The sequence below is a fragment of the Mauremys reevesii genome, linkage group 18 (genome assembly GCF_016161935.1).
Source record: "Mauremys reevesii isolate NIE-2019 linkage group 18, ASM1616193v1, whole genome shotgun sequence".
Lineage (NCBI taxonomy): Eukaryota > Metazoa > Chordata > Testudines > Geoemydidae > Mauremys > Mauremys reevesii.
In genome coordinates this window covers 3238993-3260650 of record NC_052640.1, presented here as the reverse complement: position 1 = coordinate 3260650, position 21658 = coordinate 3238993, and the positions used below count along the sequence as shown (strand labels likewise).

The following is a 21658-nucleotide window of genomic DNA, read 5'->3' as shown; positions in this document are numbered from 1 at the left end:
GCTCACGGAGGCGAATCACAGTTTTGGAGCCACACAGCCATGCCCTCTCAGTTTCTGCTTGCTTCCAGATGAGTTATTTCCACGCTGTAAAACCCGCATAACATCACTAACAAATAAATATTACAGAGATAATGAACTATTTACATTACACCAAGGAAGAGTGTCATATGGTAATGATTCCACTTAATATCTGATCTTTGACTCATGAGCCATCCAGGGTGGCTATTGTGGGAAATGCTACTAGCAGAAAGGAAATTATTGGTAAGAAATTTCCTGCTCTGCAGCCCAGCATCTCCCACAATTCCTGATGTCTGGGAAGAATGTTATAGAAAAGGGCAGAAAAAGGAAAACAGTATCCATCCCCATCTATAAGAATATTTGCTCAAAGGGTGCAATCATTTCTGGTCCACCATCTGCTGCACCTTCCTGCCAAAGGATGCCTCTGTAGAGGACAGGAAGTCCAGCTAATAGTGCTTAATAAAGGTGGGAACATTTGACCAGCATTACAAATCTCTGCTGTGGAGGCACTAACTCTTTCTGTCCATGAGGTCACCAGGGATCACATGGAGCATGCCTTAACATTCTGGAACTGGAATCTCCAATGCTTTTTTTGCTTCCACAATGCATAGTCTAATCCACTACCAATAGAGAAATGAAAGCTCTGAGTCCTTTCATTGAAGGATACAAACATGGCACCTGATCTCCTGTGGACTCTGTTCAAGGCAAATTTTCAGAGCCCTTCTGACATCTAAGGTGTGCCACCTCTCTGTGGTGGGATGCTATGGCCTTGGACAGAATAAAGGTAGAACCATCTCTTGGGAACCGTGGAAAGAGGAAATCACCTTCGGGACCAATGATTTTGGAATTCTGAGCACCACCTTGTCCTCATGAAGCATGCCGCAAAGTTCCTGCATAGAGAGCACTGCCAGCTCCAATGTCTGCCCGTTGGACGTGATGGCTATCAAAACAAGTTTTGATGAACAAATAAAATGGTGACACTGACATCAGTGGTTTGAAGGGTTTGTCAGGGCTCTCAGTACAAATGGCAAGTTCCACTTGGTAAAAAGAGTTCTAACCACCAGATTGGCTAACTGCACTTCCCTAAGGAATCTGGCTATATAGGGGTTCTTTGTCAGAGAACCTGTGGATCCTGAAAACATCACACTACCAAGGGAAGACACCTGACAAGTAACAGTGTTGGGCTGGAGACCTTTGTCAAAAACTTCTTGGAGAAAACGCAAGATAGCCAGAATTCCCAAATTTCTTGGGTTTGCTTCATGTTCCTGGCACCAGATGCAAAACTTGGTCCAGATAGAGGAGTATGCTTTCAAGGTTGATACTCTTCTAGGATAAAGAAGTGTTCTGATGACTTTGGAGGACAGAGTCAATGATACTAGTGCTTCCCTTTCAATAGCCAGGCTGTTGGATACAGCTGGTTCAGGTCCAGAGAAAGCAGAAGGACCTCATGGGAGGATGTCCTGTCCCATTCGGAGCTTTGTAGCAGCAGTCCCAATTTCAGCCCTAACAAGTCCCAAAACCAGGGTCTCCTCATCCAATGTGGGTTTCCCATTCTCATTTTATTTTCTTGACCATCTTCCCTAATAATGGGAAGGGTGGAAATGCATAGAGCAGACCCTTTACCCATCAGTGCAATAGGGCTTCTGTTCCCATGGATCTGGGGTCCACTTCCCTGGTAAAGTGCTCTAGTGTCTTCACATGGTTCACAAATAAGCTGGTTGAGGGCAGGCCGAATGATCATACGATTAATTCTAAGACATCCTAATTCAGGCCCCACTCGGAGCTGTTCACCTTGTGCCTGCTGAGCCAGTCCGCCTTCTGGTTCAGGTCTCTCTTTATGTGAGCTGCCTTGAGGGAAAGGGGAAACTGCTCCACCCACTGTGTGATTTGCATTGCTTCAGCACGTAGTGCTGGGCTTCTTGTTCCCCCTTGATTGTTCTTGAATGCTGCCATGGAGACAGAGAAAGGAAGCTAACAAGAACTGAGGGGGTGTAGCCTGACCACTCAGCTCCAAAACTCCGCCTCAGTGAGCTGCAGAGAGAGCAAAGCAGCCCAGATGTCCAGAATGTGAGATGCTGGGCTGCAGAAACTCACCTTGCTCTGTAAAGTGCTTTGAGACCTATGGATGAGGAGTCCTACATAAGAGCTAAGTATTACTATTAATGGAAAAAGACCTTACTGCACCATAAAGTATTGTACAAAACTATACTCATCACCTGTATATCTAACTGAAGATTAACTGGTTTTAATTAAAGTTTTTTTTTAAAGCAACTTTGTTACATTCATTAGTGTGTTTGCAAAAAAACTGAAGTCTGTCGTTTACTTACAGCCGTCTTATTTCCAATTGCACAGCAATAAAAGAAAAATATATGGCCTTTGTTATGATATGTTAACTCTTTATATTTCTTTTAAACAAACATGACCTTTACATTCCTAAATTCTTATCACTAGCACAGCAAACACTACAGAAAGCTTACTAGAAAAGACACCATTTTCCTGCAAATATAAGTCTTACAGTGCTGTATCAGGATACAAGTTCAAGAGTAATTACTGATATTATCAATCCAATTTGCTTTCCAACACTACTTGTGCATTTTCTTTCACATACCTAACTAATAAGTTTCACACCCTTTTACTTTTCTAGTTTTCCTCAGATTCTTTAAAATACTAAAGCAGAAAATCTCATATGATGAACCAAACGTGTCAAAAAAGGAATAAACACAGTGTAGTGACAAGGAAGTTGAAAGATATTTCAACAGAAAATTCAAAAATTTAAAGTACCAATTATTAATTATTTGATATTTATTCAAATACATGCTATTCAATCAGCAGTCTTACCTGTCTGCCATTTGAGGTATAATAAAGTGTTGTCCATTTTTGTGATCTGAAAATGAGTTAAGCTAAATGTTAAAATACTTAGGATGTGTTTCAAACAACCATTGTTACTAGCCTACATTTCTCAGTTTTATTAGACTATACAACATATTTGTTTTACTACTAGACTGTTTAAAGTCACAGATCTTAGCTCTCCAACCTGCAGAGAGGGAATCTGCATTTAGCAGATGCAGGATGATTGGCCTCCCACATTAGGTTTCCTTCTAATCCCCCTCAGTTAGAGTGTCTAAAGCCCTGAAGCATAAGGCTTCTTCCAAAATTTGTTAGCATTAACTAACAATGCTGGATAGTCTGGTTATCCATGTCAATATCCAATCCTTTTGTGAAATATACTAAGACTTAGACCTCAATGACATCCTGTGACAAGAAGTTCCATAGTTTAATTACGTGTTATTTGAAAAAGTATTTCCTTTTGCCACATTTTGATTTCACTAAACATCCCTTTGCATTTGGATCGTGAGACACAGAACAGAAGCTCAAAATCTACCTTCTTCAGACTATTCATTATTTTATACACTTTCATCATGTCTCCCCTTATTCATCTCCTTTCTAAAGTAAACAATCCCAAAATCTCTCTATGATTTTTTCCTTGCCCCTAATAATTTGTCACCCTTCTCTGAGCACCCTTAATCCTGCAACATCTATTTTGAGATGGAGTGACCAGTAGTACAGAATATAGGTGAGGCACACCATTTATTTATATAATGGCATATTTTCCATGTTATTCTCCATCCCATTCCTTATGTATCCTTAGATCACTTTTTTTGACCACAGGTTGAGCAGAGGTCTTCATTGAGCTGTCTACAATAACACTCAGGTCCCTTTCCTGAGTTGATGGTTAATTTAGAGCTGTGAAAGGCGTATGAGTAGTTTAAGGTTTTCATTTCAATGTGCATTATTTTCTGTTCATCAATATTGAGCTTTACTTGCCAGTGTGTTGCCCATTCACGTAGATTGCTTGGGTCTTCTGAAGTTCTTTAGTTCTTTCTGGACTTGACTAACCTAAATAACTGTGTGACATCTGAAAATTTTCACTGTTCACCCACTTATCCAGATTGTTAATATATTGAACACCACTGGACCCAGCACAGAACTGGGAGACACCCTTGTAACCCCCTGCCATGATGAAAACTGACCATTTATTCCTACTCTGTCTCCTAGCCAGCTGTGGGAACATGCTGCATCTCACTCCATGATAGTTTCTTTTGTAGTCTTCGGTAGCTCTTAAGCAGATTCTGTCACTTAAATCATCCAGTACCTTGTGACCCTATAACCCTACTAGTCAGAGCATGGGGTATTGGAGACAGAATGCATGTTTTGTTACAACAAAAAGGGGATTTTAGTTTACCATTTTGTCTAGCAACACTCAAAAATGTAATTCAAATTTTAATTGTACCATCTCTAATTTAAGCTACTAACATTTCCTTTGCTGTTCTATGATTTCATGCCTATTTTTAACAGGCTTGAGAATTTTTATAAATGATCTCATGGGGCTAGTGTTAACATCAATGACATGAGTGTAATATTCTTTTTAGTTTGTATGTTCAAATAATCACTATCTGAAAAATAACACTTTTTGGGATAGTTTTTTTGTACTCACCTGGTTTCCTGCCACAGAGATAGAACGCTAGTCTGTCAGTAAGTTCATACTGTATTTCTATAAGGCGCTCTGCCAATTCATGGTGCCCTCCTTGTCTATTAGACATAAAACAGAAAATGGCATTCATTTATGATTCACTGGCTATAAAATGTAAAGGTTCAAAAATTGCTCTGAAAATATTAAATTTAGCATCATGAATACAACATCAGATCATAGCAACATTTTCAATTTAGTATGTGTTTGAGATTTTTCCAAAGGGTGTCAGAATCACAACAGAATCTTCAGAAGTAAATACTAAAAGGGAATAAGACTTTTCTGATCTGTTCAAAATGAGTTGCTGCGTACTCTGGAATAGCTTTGCTTATCTACCTGCTAGAGAAGCTGATTAACAATTTATCCAAAACAGGCACAATAGTCTTTTCTGAGCAGTTTTTGAGATGGTAAACCAACCATGTCCAGTTTAGTACTGGAATAACAACAGTGGCAACAACTCTGGTACATGGTATCTGATTCTCACAGAAGACTTGTTCTGTCCTCCGTGTCTCCTCATATACCATTTCCAAAGCAATAAATAAATCCAAGCACTGAGACTGCACGACTTCTGAATCTTGCTGCTACTGGAATTGTTTGGAATACAGCCTTAGCTTGGTGGCTTGTCTGTAATTTCATACACACAATGCATGTTAAGTCTTGCTATAGTAATACAAATAAATAATGTATTATTTGAGACCTGGTTACTTAGATGTCCATCTTCCTTTGCCATATTGCTGCACTTGAAATCATACAGGCACTCATGCCCCTGGAGCTCCCTTGATGCAAAAGAGCGGAAGCTGCCTGCAGTGTGTTCTTTGGTAGGGAATTTGGAATCGAGTCCCCACCAATACTAGAGAGCCATTAGCTGGTAGAGCAAAGCCCTTCTGAGACCCTGCAAGGCCAATCTGTTCCCTTAGGTTGAAGACTGGAGATATTTTATTTGTCCTGTGTGCATTTATTTTATCCTGGGAAAAGCACTCATTTGAGATTTAATTGTGAAATTAAATGTCTGTCAGGATACCCAGAGAACCTGGGAGAGGTGATAATTTACCATTAAAAAAATAAATAAATCAAAACTAAAAATCAAAACATCAAAGCCATTTACCTTGCATAGTCAACTGGAGTTTTTCCACTGGAGTCTTGTGTGCCAGGGTCAGCACCATAGACTGCCAACAACTCTGCCTGTAAAGTCTGTCCTGCTTTGGCAGCAACATGAAGCGGGGTGTTTCCTTTCTCCTAAAAAGTCATTAAAAACCACACATGCTTATGTTCAATCAGCAGGTCTGAATACGTGACTGATATAAAATGTATGTCAGCTGAAATCAACATAAATATAATGACAGACTAAAAATTGATCTAACACCAAGCTAATAAAAAAGGTTTTCATACAGGATGAAAAAAGTTGGCCTGAGCTCCTAGAGAGAGTAATCTCAAGCACGTCTCCAGATTCCCTGTCCTCACACTGGAATGGAGTTGCTGAAAAACAAAAAGGACAGTATGTTAAAAGTCTGGCTATACAAGAACAATGAGTCAAAGTAATCTTCACTGTATTAGGAACAGATATTAAAAAAACTAGTTATATATAGCCACTGAATATTTTACTTTCCAACAGTTTCTAGTAAGGTGTGTCAGTTAACTTGAGGCCTGTGGTTCTCTAACATCCATATATAACTTCTGTTAGTGCCAGACACTGTTGAAAAATATTTCCCTTCAGGGTTAAGTTTGAATGCTTAATATATTTGTATACACAAAAATGCAGTACCATGGAGATACTAGTTATCTTTCATATTAAGATCAGAGTAATTCAAGTCTACTCAGGTATCAGTCTTACAGTATCTTGTGACAACTGCAAGCTATTTTGTTTCAGTCCACAAACTGCAAGAAAGCAATACTTACCTTACTAAGGTCCTTGGCAGTAACGCTGTCATCTTCTCGGCATGGCAAGCGATGAACAAATGCTAACATTTGATATTTAGCTCTAATGAATTCTGCTTTGTTGGGACTGTAAGAAGAAATCAAAGCAAAGGAGTCGCAAAATAAATGTTGGCTTTTTATAAATAAAATTAAAGCACATGGCATTCTGTATTGAAATATGCTAACAGATTTGATTTTTGCATAGAGCAAATGACAGTGTAAGACACTAGGAAATATTGTCATCTGGTACATAATTCAATCCAGATTTTAATTCCCTGTTGAAGGGTATTGTTATTGAAAATAGTGTCAAAATAATTAAAGCTAGTAGTGAAATTCTCTCTCTTTCCCAGGGAAAATTTTTGATAAAAAATGAAAATGTTATTTTCTTCAACAACAACAAACATTTTTGGGGGAGGAGGGCTGAGGTTCGTAGAAAAACTGAAAATGCTTGTTTTCAGACAATAACCCTTAGAATGCTGGAAAAAAATTGAGATTTTTGGTGAAAATTTCTGACCAACTCTAAAAGTAATAAAGTTACTTCACTATTTTCAATTATCCTGCTTACAAGCTTAAGGCCTGTCCTGAAATGTTATGAAAACCCTCAACTTCTATTGATTTCACTGAAAGCTGCTGGTGCTCAGCACCTCTCAGGATCAACAACTTAAACTAATATACAAAGTCAGATAAGAAACTGTGCTTTTAAAACTAATTAGCTGAGCTTCTGAAAGAAAATACTGATAAAGAAATGGAAAAGATGACATTTGAGGCATATAAGAGAAGATTTGAAAAAAAAATCAATACCCAACAATTGGGACCACAGATGATACATTAATACTATTGATGCACATGATGCAATAGAATGAAAAGACCTCTTCACTCATTTCAGCATAGTCTTTGAAACCCAAAAAGACGGTTACTCACCGTAGTAACTGTTGTTCTTCGAGATGTGTTGCTCCTATCCATTCCAGTCAGGTGTGTGCGCCTGACTGGAATGCATAGGAGCAATCACTCGAAGAAGAACCTTAGTGATCTTCAAGGATACTTCAGAGAATATTTAACATCTCCTCTACTGTGAGCACAGATCAGGGGTTAAGTCAGTGAATAAAGGAGACTGGGTTTTCTCAGATTTATTCACATCAGCAATACTCTTTAATGTCCTTGATTACACTTGATACAAGATCAGGTTTTTACTCATCTGTTGCTGCCCTTCTCACAACTAGTCAAAGTAGGTACATTTTTACAAAGGGGTTCCTGAAGACAGAGAATTTTATAAACATTCTACTTACTGCACTTTATCCTGTGGGTTGGCTTTGCGTCTTCCGCTCATAACAGATGCAGGGTCCAGCAAAGAATGTTCCCATATGGAATTAGCACCATTATTATACAGTGTTTCAACCATCTGAAACCCAAAATGTGTGCAACAGGCATTAAGTATTTTATTACTACCCGCACAGGCAGAGCAGCTCACAGATGGTATTTCCTAAGTGGAGAGCATTTTTACGCTACTACAGAAAGTTGCCATGGAAAAGGGTTTGTTTTTTTTACTTTTTTATTAATATTAAAAGACAGCTAGTGTCAAAACTTATTTTGTTAAAAAGAGAGTGAGTTAGGATGATGTTCTTTTGTCTATATTTTCCATTATCAATTTTAGATTGTACGAGTCCCAAAGCCCAGTTAAGCTTGCTGCAGCTCTTGTTTTCAGTAAGAGCCTCCCCTCCCCTCAATTTGAGTTCAAGAAGAGGTTCATCATGTATGTTTACCTATTCTATTCCCTTTATTGTTGTATGGCACCTGGAATATCTTGGGATGTGCCTTAAAAATAAAGTAGTTTCACAGATTATATTGCAAGCAGGGAAGGCAGCATTTACCTGAAGGCAGACACCTAATGCTGTTTTAAATTGCACCAGAAGACTTTGTTCTCCCAAAGAGACCCAAACTCAGCCATGAAGGAGAGATGGGCAGAATTCCTGGGGAGATCAGTCAACCAGTTACATTCCATGAACTGGCACATTATCCACTTGCCTCTTTTCCCCACAGGTTCTTTGTTTTGCTGTAGGGATATAGGTTAAGAGGAAACTGGTTGTCTCCTCAGACCTCCCTACTGCGTAGGAACTGAAAGCATGGGTGGCTTCTCCTCACTTTGGCTGGGAGTAATCTTTTTTTAGGGTGTGCAGGTGAGACATATGGACTGGTTTCTTCCCAGCTGTGGATCTTCTGCTGTTAAAAGCAGCAGCCACCTATCTCGAGAAGAGTGCTGTCTTCTGTACTTAGAAACTGGCACCATTGCACAGAGCAGAGAGGTAGTGTGCATTTTGGGGTGGGGAAAGGGAGACAAATCAGACACATACAATCTAAACTTATTTTTAAAATAAAATATAATTTGCCTGAATCTTAATCTAACTCTCACTTTTATTTTAATTTCATACACATTTACATAGTGAAAGTGTTGGAATCCAGACATGCTACAAAGTAACATCTCACTTTTTAAGTTATTCATCCAGAAGCCTTTGGTTTGTGGTTTTTGTTTAGAAAAAAGGACAGGCTCACATGGAGGTAAATGAGAATGGCAACACATTTGCATGTTTCTGTACCCTAAATGGAATGTCAGATCTATTTGTGTGTATACCAGATTCCTATACTGAGCAAGGATAGTTCCTTTAAATTAACTAGAAGAAAGCCTTTGTTTTGGGAATAAATGTTCACAGGCACATATTTGTATACGTCTGACAATCAGTGTCCGTGCCAGTATATGTTCTGACCGAGAACTGCTACAATATGCAAAATGCAAAGAAATGGAAAATCATGCAATTTTTACTCATTGTTAACTGGCCTGCAGATGCCAGGCAAATTATTATTATTGCTGCAAGTGCAGATGGTCCACAAACTCTCACCCACAAACACTACTGCTTGGTCTGCACTTAAAAGTTTGGGTTGACATAGCTACGTGGGTCAGGGTGTGAAAAGCTGAATGACGTAGCTATAAAAGCTATGCCAATATAGACCCCAGTGTAGACACATACTACTACTGTTCAGGAAGGTGTTGTTCCTACACCAGTGGAAAAAATCCCTTCTACCAGTGTAGGCTACATCTACAATCCCAGGGTATGCCAGCATAGCTGTGGTGATGTAGCTATGCTAGTACAGTCTCTATAGCGTAGACATACCCTCAAGTAAATTTAAACTTTGAAAGAGCAAAACAACTTTTCAAGAAGGCTTCACTAAAGTAGCTACCAAAGGATCTTTTAGGCTTCCCAAAATAGAGAACATGTGAGAAAGAAGAAATGAAAGCAGAAAGGGCAGGCGCTTAGAATTAGATTCTCCTAAATAGCCACAGCAACAGACCTCATCTGTAGCTCTGGGGAAAAAAAGGCTTGTTACAACCTGACAATTTGAGTAGAAGTGGATGCACTGCAGTACTCCGGTTGGACAGACAGACAGAAGTTAACTCTCAAAACCAAGGAAATTTTAACTATACCCCAGGCTCTGAATTTGCCCTAACAGTAAGTTTAAAATGTGGAGGTAACACTGACTTTAATAATCTATTACAGCAATGTAACAGAAACCAAGAAATCTATTTTAAGAAGAGCTTAATGAAGCAACCCTCCCCATCAGAAAGTTTAGTAATTAGAATTCTCTAAGAACTGCATTTTCCGATTCTCATCAGAAAGCAATCCTCAGCTTTTACCTGAAGCAACGTTGGAGGCCATGGTGTGTGTTTAAGATGCCTCACTTGAGAGATATGACGTCCTAGACTCCGATGAACACTACAGCATTCATCACAAATCAGAATTCCCCTGTTTACAGATGCCCAGCAGGGGTCTGGAAAAGAGAAGCAGGTATATTTATTATAATATGGGCAGCACCATGGGCAAGTGGTTAGAGCACGAGACTGGGAATCAGGTGTAACTGGTTCTATTCCTGGATCTACCATCACTTACTTGCTATATGAACTTGGGAAAGTCAGACTCCCTGGGCCTCAAGATATTGGGGGAAATATGGGTCTTGTGGTTAGACACTGGACTGGGACTCAGGAGATCTGGGTTCTGTTTCAAGTTCTGACACTGACTTGCTGTGGGACCTTGAGGAAAAAACCAACTTACTCTGATCTGTTTCCCATCTATAAAGTGAGGACAATACCTCCCTTCCTCAATAGGAATTTTATGAGGCTAGATTCATTACAGTCATGCGGTGCTCAGATACTACAATGAGGCGTGCCATAGAAAATCCTGTAATTATTAATGTGTCAGTTTTCCTGTCTGTAAAATAGGAATAACGATACATATCCCATCTTTGTAAACGGCCTGGAGATCTCTAAATGCAAAATACTATATAAATAATAAGTATTGTATTTATTGTTTATTGCTCAAAGTTTTAAGTCCTGCCTTGTTAAATCTGCAGTGTATTCTTATGTATTTTTATTTTAATATACAAATAAGAGGCACTACTTTTGTAAGACAAAAGAGAAAAATATAGCTATGTTACTTTCAAGAACTGGTTAAAACAAAAATTAAATGCCACACTGACAATTCCTTACAATGCTACTTTTACACTAAGCCAGTAATCATCTAATGTTATAGCACAGCATGTTTCATTATCAACAGTTCCCCATAGTAAGACTAAGTAAAAGACACCTAGGCCGGTCAATGAGATATGTTCAGTGTTCTATGGAATGATTTTGACCATCATGAGACGTCACAATTCCCTAGGGTATTGCGCTGCCATTCTGGTATGTGAGAAAAACCAGATAAAAGTATATCCCTACAATCTTTACCCACATACTAAAGGTGTATGTCACTTGAAACTCCTGTACTGTATTCCAATATGGTCTCAAAAGAAGTCACTAACTCATTTCCCAATCTACTTCTGAAGTTGCAATTCCTATTTTTATAATTTATTATTGGTTTATGGTAGTGCCCTACTATGTGCCAGGCACTTTCAGGTCAGACAAGAAACAATGGTCCCTGCCCTGAAGGGCTCACAAACTAACAGACAAACGCACAAAGGTTAGGGGGAAATGGGAAATACACACTCTTTTTACTGAATGTACGTCACTCTTTTGAAGTGGATTATGTATTTTATATAGCATCTTTAGCATCACATGAAACAAGCTGCAATTTAGCCTGAGGTCAGAGATGTTGTTTCCTTTTAGTGGTAGTGCAAGCAAGATAAGTTTAGTAAAACCAATACAATTATTATTTACAGTTTAGCTAGTTTCACCACTAAAAAATAAAGCTGTGTTAAGTTTTAAAGAAAGACTACCCCCCCAGGACATGTGCCAATGGGATTCTTCACTTACACCACTTTTTTAAGATTATGATGTTTAAACAAGGTGTTTGTCTTCACAGTAAACCCATCTGGTCAAGAACAAAACACAAATAAAGGTAATATGATGACCTGTGTTATTTAGCTAATTCATGCCAGTTAATTTACAGGATCATTCAATATAATTAGAACTAATTAACAAACTAAGCTTTTTGATGCCAGCATGCTCTTCAACATAAATCAGTGAAAACGACAATATATTTTTAAGTACTGAATATCTAAACAGAACATTTCAGTTCCTCGTGTTTCTCCTCTCTTCAGATACATTAGAAGTTTCCAAAGTGTACAAGCCCTCCTTTGTTTCTTATGTTTACATAAAGTTTGTTTTAGATAAAAAGCAAGATTCTTTTTGAATTTAAGCTTGGCTACTGTACTACTATTTCCAAGGATTTTCAGACTCAAGTACTTAAGACTCTGTTTCAGATAGTACGAAGTTTCAAAAGACCAAAAGCCAACAAGTGGACAACCAGAACGTGGTCAGCTTTCAGAGAATTAATATTCTATCAACTATACAGAAACAAGTTTTTGCTCAAAATAGCAAGGGCTATAAAATTTAAACAGTTTAAAATAAATATGAGTATGTCGATTCCTACAGCTATCCTTATCTGAACATCACTACAGCTTATACTGACAGAATATTTCGTATGTGGACACTTCAAAGCAGTATACACACTAAACAAAATATACCCACATCACATCTTAGACAGATGTTAGAATATCTGTGTAACTGGAGAACATTTTTAACAGGGCATAGTTTACTGTGCAAAGACCATGTGCATTCTGCTTGCTAACTATAGTAACTATTCTTACTGCTGTTGGACCCAAAAAACAGAATCAATTTCAGGCACTGTAAAAAACACACAGCAGGAGACAGTCCCTGCCCCAAAGAGCCTGCAATCTGATTTGAAACAAAATATTGCAAGTGGAACTACCAAGAGGGGAGAGTACAAGAGTAATGATATTGAGAAGACAGCAGCCTCCCTGAATAGTTCAGAGAGTGCATTCTATGCATGAGGAGCAGTATGGACAAAAGCAAGCAGAAGCTTGTGGCAGAAGATGACAAATAAGCATTTAAGGCCTTGAGTCATTGGCAGAGTGTAGGGAGTGATGTGATAAGAACAGAGTTAAAATGTGATACAGTGGAAAACAGGAGAGTCAATGGAAGGATTCACAGGCGATTGACACAATCAAAGTGATGGGCCAAGATGATGTTCTTAGCTGCTTCTGTGTTAGAGACCAGAGAGAAGATGGACATAATCATTAAATCATGAGATGCTAAGGGTCTAAATAAGAGTTATCAACATGGACTCAAAGAAAATATTTGATTTTGTAAAGTGTTTGGGGAGGAAGCAGCAGGATTTAGACGACACCTGGATGTGTTAGGCAAGGAAGCAGGAGGCGTCAAAGAAGACCCCCAGATTACAGGCCTGAGTGACGGAGAAGATAATGGGTTCTGACTGAGTGTGTGGGAGTGGAGGCAGAGAAGGAAAGGAAAGGGCTGAGGAGTTTCATTATAGTCAGAATTGCACTAGTTTAACTAAGGGCTGGTCTACACTGTGGGGGGGATCAATCTTCGGGTAGGTCTATACTCACCGTCCGGGTCGACACGGTGAGTTCGACTTCTCGGAGTTCGAACTATCGCGTCTAATCAAGACGCGATAGTTCGAACTCCCTGCGCGCTCCGGTCGACTCCGGAACTCCACCACCGCGAACGGCGGTGGCGGAGTCGACCTTGGAGCCGCGGAGTTCGACCCCGCCGCATCTGGACGGGGTAAGTCAGTTGAACTAGGGTACTTCGAGTTCAGCTACGCTACCCTAGTTCGACCCCCCCCCCCCCCAGTGTAGACCAGGCCTAATATACGCAACTTCAGCTACACTATTCACGTAGCTGAAGTCGAAGTATCTTAGATTGATTTAACTCTCGTCCTCACGGCGCGGGATCGACGTCCGCGGCTCCCCCTGTCAACTCCGCTACCGCCGTTCGCGCTGGTGGAGTTTCGGAGTTGATGGGAGCGCGTTTGGGGATCGATATATTGCGTCTAGATGAGACGCGATATATCGATTCCCAACAAATCGATCGCTACCCGCCGATACGGCGAGTAGTCTAGACGTACCCTAAAGGTGCAGTTTTAAACAGATTTGGACAGACTGTGCAAAAAGCTGCATGAACCCTGTTAATTCAATTTAAACTTGCCTTACAGGAGGTCAGACTGGATCACAGTGAACCGTTCTGGCCTTATAAAATATAATCTTCATCTGATTTAGTTAAATTCAAGTGGCTTGGAGGACAATGATGTGAGTGACAGAGTCCTGTGGCACCTTATAGACTAACAGAAGTATTGGAGCATAAGCTTTCGTGGGTGAATACCCACTTCATCAGATGCACGTGGTGGAAATTTCCAGAGTGATGTGAGTGTGAGGTAGGAAATGGTGAGTTAAACTAAATGGATATAAACCAGGTTTAAAAATTGAATTAATTAGTGCAAAATCCTGTGCGCACACAGTTTAACAATCATTTTTTTTAAACAGACACAAAGTTAAACTGGTGAAACTTTGTATATAGACAACGCCTAGTTTTAGCCACAATTAAGTTCATGTTGCTGAAAGATGTTCAAGGAAGCCAGAGAGATAGGCCAAAATATGCTTACAGGAACACTACAGAGCAATTCAAAACAAGAAGTATGATGTGATCGACGTAGCTAAGTTTGAAAAGTGAATTTGTAAAATAATACAAAATAGGAAGTATAATGACAAAGCACATATGAAATCACATTATGTCAAAGAAGAACAAAATACTTGCACTTTGCTACAGAATGCAAAGTGTTATTATTTTAAGGCATTTAAGAAGCTAGAATTAACAATTATTAATTACATCAAGAGAAAGGCAGGCCAGGAAAAAAATAACTTACACAAGAAGTGAAGGATTAACTGTGGTAGTAACTCCAATTTACTCCATAATGTTTAATACACTTAAGCAGCACAAATGAAGCTTTATAATAGAATCCTGGTGCACCTGACAGTTTAGCAGATATGTGTGTGACATTAACCATTTGGTATCAGGTAGGGAAAAGCCGCGCACATTAATTCTGGAATCCTCATTCATGTTGTTGAAAAATTCAGTACAGGTAAACTCCAAATCTGGTCACCCGAGACTCTATTTTCATTAAGATACAGAAATGAAACTATCTTTTTTGTTTGCTTTGTTTTTACACACAAAGCCCTAATTTTATTAAGGCTGTTAACATCCAAGAAGCCAATGTGGCTCCACAAGAATTCTTTAATAATCTGAAAATCAAAAAGGAATCCTACAAACAGTAAAAAAGATGGACAACTTGCTAAGGAGGAGTACAAAAGAATAGCATAAACATGCAGGGACAAAATCAGAAAGGCTGAGGCACAAAATGAGTTACACTTTGCAAGGGACATGTCAAATAAAAAGCAATAAGTGGTTCTTTAAATACATTAGGAGCAACAGAAAGACAAAGGAAAGTGTAGAGGGGAAGGAGAGCTTATAATTGAGGACATCATGAAGGCAGGGGTGTTTAATACCTATTTTGCTTCAGTCTTCACTAAATAGGTTAATGGTGACCAGATATTTAACACAATTAATATAAACACCAAGGAAAAAGGAACACAAGCCAAAAATAGGGAAATCACAGGTTAAAGAATATTTTGTTCCCCTTTTTAATGATAGGTACAAAGAGGACCTGGGGAATTAAAGATCAGTCTAACGTCGACACCTAAAAAGATAATGGAACAAATTATTAAACAATCAATTTGTAAGCACCTGGAGGATAATGAGGTTATAAAGACTAGCCAGCATGGATTTGTCAAGAGCAAATCATGCTGAACCAACCTGATTTTCTTCTTTGACAGGGTTACTGGTCTAGGAGATGGGGGGGGAAGTGGTAGATGTGATATCTTCATTTTAGTAAGGCTTCTCAGTCCCACATGACATTCTCATAAGCAAACTAGGGAAATGTGGTCTAGGGGAAATTGCTATAAAGTGGGAGCACAAACGGTTGAAAGACCATACTCAAAAAGTATCAATGGTTCACTATCAAACTGGGAGGGCATATCCTATAGGAGTCAGTCCTGGGTCCAATATTATTCAATATTTTCATTAATGACTAGGCTAATGGAGTGGAGAGTCTGCTTATAAAATCTGTAGAAAAACAGCAAGATGGAGGATAGGGATGTAAAAAGTTAACCGGTAAGCATTAGGCTTACCATTAACCCACCATAACTGTTAATCCTGGCGGCCCTGCACTGGCCAGGCCAGCGGGACCCCAGCTGGGCTGGAGAGACCCCAGCCCCAGCCATGCCAAAGCGACCTCAGTTAATGATTAATTGGTTAAACGATGTAATTTTGTTTAACTGGTTAACTTTTTAAACCGATATTTACATCCCTACTGGAGGAGTTGTAAGCACTTTGAAGCACAGGATTAGAATTCCAAACAACCATGAAATATTGGAGAATTGATATGAAAATCAGCAAGATGAAATTCAGTAAATATAACCATGAAGTTCTTCACTTATGAAGGAAGAATCAAATGCACAAATAAAAAAAGGGGAAATAAGTGGTGACACAAATTGAATATGAGTCAACAATGTGATGCAGTTACAAAAACTGCTAATATTGTTCTGAGGCGTATTAACAGGAGTGTTGTATGTAAGACACAGGAGGTAACTGTCCTGCTCTACTCAGCACTGGCGAGGCCTCAGCTGGAGTACTTTGTACTATTCTGAGCGCCACACTTTAAGGAAGATGTGGACAAAGAGGAAAGAGTCCAGAGGAGAGCATCAAAAATTGTAAAAGTTTAGAAAACCTGACCTGTGAGGAAAGGTACAAAAAATATGAATGTTTAATCTTGAGAAAAGACAACTGAGGGGGGACCTGATAAGTCTTCAGTTACATTATGGGCTGTTGTAAAGAGGACTGTGATCAATTGTTCTCCATGTCTACTGAAGGTAGGACAAGAAGTTATGGTCATAATCTGAAGCAACGGAGATTTAAATTAGATATTAGGAAAAACTTTCTAACTATAAGGTTAGTCAAGCTCTGGAATAGGCTTCCAAGGTAGAGTGTGAAATCCCCATCACTGAAATTTTTAAGAACAGGTTGGGCAAACTCCTGCAGGGATGGGTCTAGGTTTACCGGTCCTGCCTCAATACAAGGGGCTGGATTTGATGACCTCTCAAAAGTCCCTTCCAGCCTTATATTACTATTCCAAAACTTTGGGATGTTCAGAGTTTCTGTGCATTGCAGTCTAGTGATTAATTCCAGTCTTTCTTTTGAGAGGATCACTGGCCTGACAAATAAATCACAGCACAAAACACAAATATAGTATGAATCACAACAGCTTGAGAAGGAAAGACTATTTATGATGCTCGGGTATTCCTTAGAAAGAATTGTTACTGAGCAGATGTAAATGAAAAAACAAAAATGCATAAGTTTTTAAACATTTTTAAAACAAAACTTCCAAATTATGGTTTCTCAGTTAGCCCCTAAGGCCATGATCCTCCAAATACTTATGTATGTGTATAACTTCACCTTTATAAGTAGCCCTATTGAAGTTAATGGGACTATTCATAAGTACAGTTACATATTTGCATAATGGTTTGCAGGAAAGATGCCAAAAGGAGGCCCAAAAAGCCAACTTAGATAGGGCAATTCAGATACAAAAACACTGGACTAGTGCAGGAATCCTCTCAAGCAAAACCAAGTAGAAACTCACTAATCTAGTTTTTCTATTCAAGCTGAATAAAATGCAGAGAGTAAATTACAATGGAGGAAAGTAAAATTGATTGCTGAGACTCTTCAGTTTTAACAATTTATGATGTTATTTGTAAGAAAGGTAAATAATTTAATGTTAATTTTTTTTTTACCATGGCCATTTAAATATTTGAGTAGTTTTATTGAGCAGCACTAAAACTGAGCAGATAATATCACTCACTACTGACAAAATTCTGGTGTCTTAGGGTATGTCTACACTTCAATTAGACACCAGCGCTTTTCTACTATACATATATAGCAGAGGCAAGGGCTCAGGCCAAGGAGCTGTTTAATTGCAATGTAGATGTTTGGGCTCAGGGCTGCAGCTCAGATTCCTTGGTCCCATAGCCCAGGCTGCAGCCTGAGCCCAAATGTCTATGCCACAATTTAACAGCCCCATAGCCCGAGACTGAGTCAGCTGGTACAGGCCAGATGGGGGGTTTTAATTGCAGTGTAGACATGCCCTCAGAGTCATTCCTCGTGCAAGCTCATAAGGAATTACCCAAGTTCTGAGCTCAATTTAGTTCAACTGTAAAATGAAAGTAATGTTAGAAGAGCAACATCTGTCAACAGATTTTTTTTCTCCTCTGATGCTAGTTTAATGTTTAAATCTACTTACAAAATTGCTTTATTCAGTTTACAAATCAAGAGTCTTGTGCTATAAGAGACCAAGAGATCTGAATTTGTAGAAATTAACATATTTCATGGCAGCACAACAAATTTAATGTGATTTCTAAACTTAGCTGTAGTATGGTACATTATGAACAATCTTATGCAAAAAGCTAACACTTCAATGTTATTTTAACCTGACTTGATGAAGCACAATTCTTCTCTGAACACAGCCTTCAAAATTATAGATCACTCACATACAGATATAAAAGAAGCATGAAATATGTGTAAAGGGACACTGTCAAGTAGAGTGCACACCCTTAAAATGTGTAACATTTTAGAGGCATTCCCTGTTAGAGTGATACTATTGGTGGAAATGTTACCATTTCCACTATTCTGAAAGATTTTAAATGCATCCATCATAGTTTAAAAGCTATACTTTAGGTTTTACAAACCTCATCAAATTAAAACATTGCCCTACGCTATTTCTAATCATTGGATTAGAATAAATTGCCTGGAGAGGTTGTGGAATCTCTATCACTGAAGATTTTTTAAGAGCAGATTAGACAAACACCTGTCATGGATGGTCTATATAATACTTACTCCTGTCATGAGTGCAGGGGACTGGACTAGATGACCTTGAGGTCCCTTACAGTCCCGTGATTCTATGATTCAATTTCTCATACAATCTCTGCAGTACAGGCATAATGAATGGACATGGACGATAAACTCCTGAACACACCGAAGCCCTATCCTGGGAAAACTGTACCTACCTTCAACAAATCCCACAGGATTATGCTTCATGCTTATGCTTTGGCAACACTACTATGGCTTGGCATACCCACAATACACTGACTGAATTGTCAGGAAGTGAAACTGACTATGAAATAAAGTCTTTAATAAACATCTAAGCCAGTGGGTCTCAAACTTTTTTATTGGCGACTCCTTTCACATCACAAGCCTCTGAGTGCGACCCTCCTAATAAATTAAACATACTTTTTAATATATTTAACACCATTATAAATGCTGGAGGTAAGCGGGGTTTGGAGTGGAACCTCCCATGTAATGACCTCGTGACCCCCTGAGGGATCCTGACCCCCCAGTTTGAGAACCCCTGATCTAAGCAGAAAAAAAAGTGTAAAAAGGAACAGCAAACACAAAAAGTAAATCAATTTTTAAATTCTCCCATTTTAATATTCTGTTGGATTATAAACATATGTATGGAAACATGTTTAAAAGGGTAATGTATCTGGACTGTATCTCCTTAAATGGAGGTTCACTCATGGAATTAGCAATTTACATTATATAAGTATGCCAATTTACAAGATTTATCTCACTAAATGTTTTTCCGTCAAATTTTATGTTAGACATTTTATTTTTTAAACTTGATACTTAAAATTGTGAGATGAGTAAGGTGTAACTTCGCAGACTTAGAAGTTTCATTCTAGACCAGTGGTTCCCAAACTGGGGTTCGTGAAATGTATCAGGGGGTTCTCAGAAAAAAATTCTGTAATGGCGGACAGAACCGTCCCTAGGGATCCCGGGCATGGCACCCCGAGCCCCATGACCATGACTTCCTGGCAGAACAAGTTTAAGCTTTGTTGTAGTCGTGCATTGCTTGCCTGGACTGCTCAAGACTCGAATGCTTGTGGGAGGAACTCTTTATTGAGTGGGCTTCTTAAATACCTTCATGCTGTTTCACGTCTGGTACTCCTTGATGAAACATGTAGGAAGCTTAATCGAAGTGATATAAGCTACAAAAATGAAATCTTGGAAGAGTGTTGCCGTTTTCATAATGTAATAAAATAAATAATATAATAGTGTATAATAAATGTCATAAAAAATCAAATTATTTCCAAGCCACTTCTTCTATAATTTATGCTCAGGCAAAGGAGAAAATCCCTGGAAATATTAATTTGGGGGGGGGGGGGGAAGAGGTTCACAAGATTTGATATTTTAATGAAAGGGATTTACGGGTTGTTAAAGTTTGGGAACCATTGTTCTAGACCCTTAAAGTCATTGTCTGTCGTCACCCCACACACTCCCTGCCTTGAAAGGCCACCCTTTTCCCCTCAGCTGTCCATCACCCAGGGACGACACCACCATCCTTCCAGTCTCTTCAGTCTACCAGACCATGCCTAAATCTTGCTGATTCATATATATACACACAAACACTCTCCTCTGGCCTTCCCTCTTTGTTCACAACACAACAATTTTCATTCAGACCTTCACCTTATCTTGCTTACCTACAAGTTTTCTCTCTGAACTTGGCTGCTACAGCCTTGCCCCACCCCAAACCTATTTAAATCACTGCAGCTAAAAATCTAAAAACATGCAAAAAAAGAGACAGTCCTTGTCCCAAAGAATTTACAATCTAAATGTTAGTAGCTGAGCCACCAAATAATTTTGTTTTAAATGATGTTGGTATCATTGTACAGCTCATGTTTCAAACTTGAAATTGATAGTAAACTGAAGTTGTGAATGACTACAATAGTACTGATATTTAAACAGCTCCCCCAAGCACACACCCAAACAGCTTCCCATGGCTAACAAGCTGGTGGTCCAATATGCCCTTTCACTTCCTTCTCTGGAAATGTCAGTGGCTGAATGAGCTACAACCTCTTGTTTCTAGAGATGGTTCCTCAAGATTAAGAAACTTTACCAAAGCATCATTTTAAAGCAGTAATTCTTGCTTTAGAGCATAACTGGAGGACTGAAATGTCAAGAAATGAGACAGGAGCAACAATTTAATTTAAAGAAAACAATTTGCTTTTACCTAGTAATAGTAGTACTGTATATGGTGACATAAACAGGGAGTCCTTAACTCAGAAACTAGTTTTCTAACATTTCAGTTTGGGACTTTTAGGTCCACATTCTGGAAGGGCATGGAAAGGTGGCTGCCCTATTCTACAACTGCAACTTCAATGTGGGGGATAGCTCAGCGGTTTGAGCATTGGCCTGCTAAACCCAAGGTTATGAGCTCAATCCTTGAGGGGGCCACTTAGAGATCTGGGTCAAAATCAGTACTTGGTCCTGCTAGTGAAGGCAGGGGGCTGGACTCAATAACCTTTCAGGGTCCCTTCCAGCTCTATGAGATAGGTATATCTCCATACATTTATTTACATTTTATTTATTTATTTATTTTTTGGTAAGTGAATAACTAGTTTATGTTTCTATGAAGTCTGGGTGACGTAGTGTCAGAATAACACTAATACTTTGCACTTCTACCATACCATCCATTCATCCAACAAATTAAAACCCACTGCAAACCCAGATGAGTTAAGCCCATCAATACTCAAGACGTAGAAAAGTATTATTATTCGTATTTCACAGGGGCAGAGCGGGGAAGTGACACACCAAAAGTGATACACACTGATTAAATAAGATATACCGATCTCCTAGAACTGGAAGGGAAGCAGGCCAATGCTCAAACCACTGAGCTATCCCTTCCCCACGGGCTAGCAGCACCCACATCTATTGATTTCTAGTTT

The 21658-nt window shown here is 39.0% G+C and overlaps 1 protein-coding gene across 7 annotated transcripts in view; it reads right to left on the bottom strand.

Moving 5' to 3' along the window:
• GIT2 (GIT ArfGAP 2) overlaps positions 1-21658 on the bottom strand; it is a 57987-nt gene that overhangs the window by 33012 nt on the left and 3317 nt on the right. For all 7 annotated transcript variants that reach the window (XM_039505319.1, XM_039505321.1, XM_039505318.1 and 4 more), the window contains exons 2-8: positions 10146-10279; positions 7747-7859; positions 6443-6548; positions 5936-6022; positions 5652-5782; positions 4514-4608; positions 2857-2902 (exon numbers count right to left, since the gene is read on the bottom strand). In XM_039505319.1, the coding sequence (XP_039361253.1) occupies positions 2857-2902; positions 4514-4608; positions 5652-5782; positions 5936-6022; positions 6443-6548; positions 7747-7859 (578 nt within the window). In that variant the 5' untranslated portion in view covers positions 10146-10279. The remainder of the gene's footprint in view (positions 1-2856; positions 2903-4513; positions 4609-5651; positions 5783-5935; positions 6023-6442; positions 6549-7746; positions 7860-10145; positions 10280-21658) is intronic.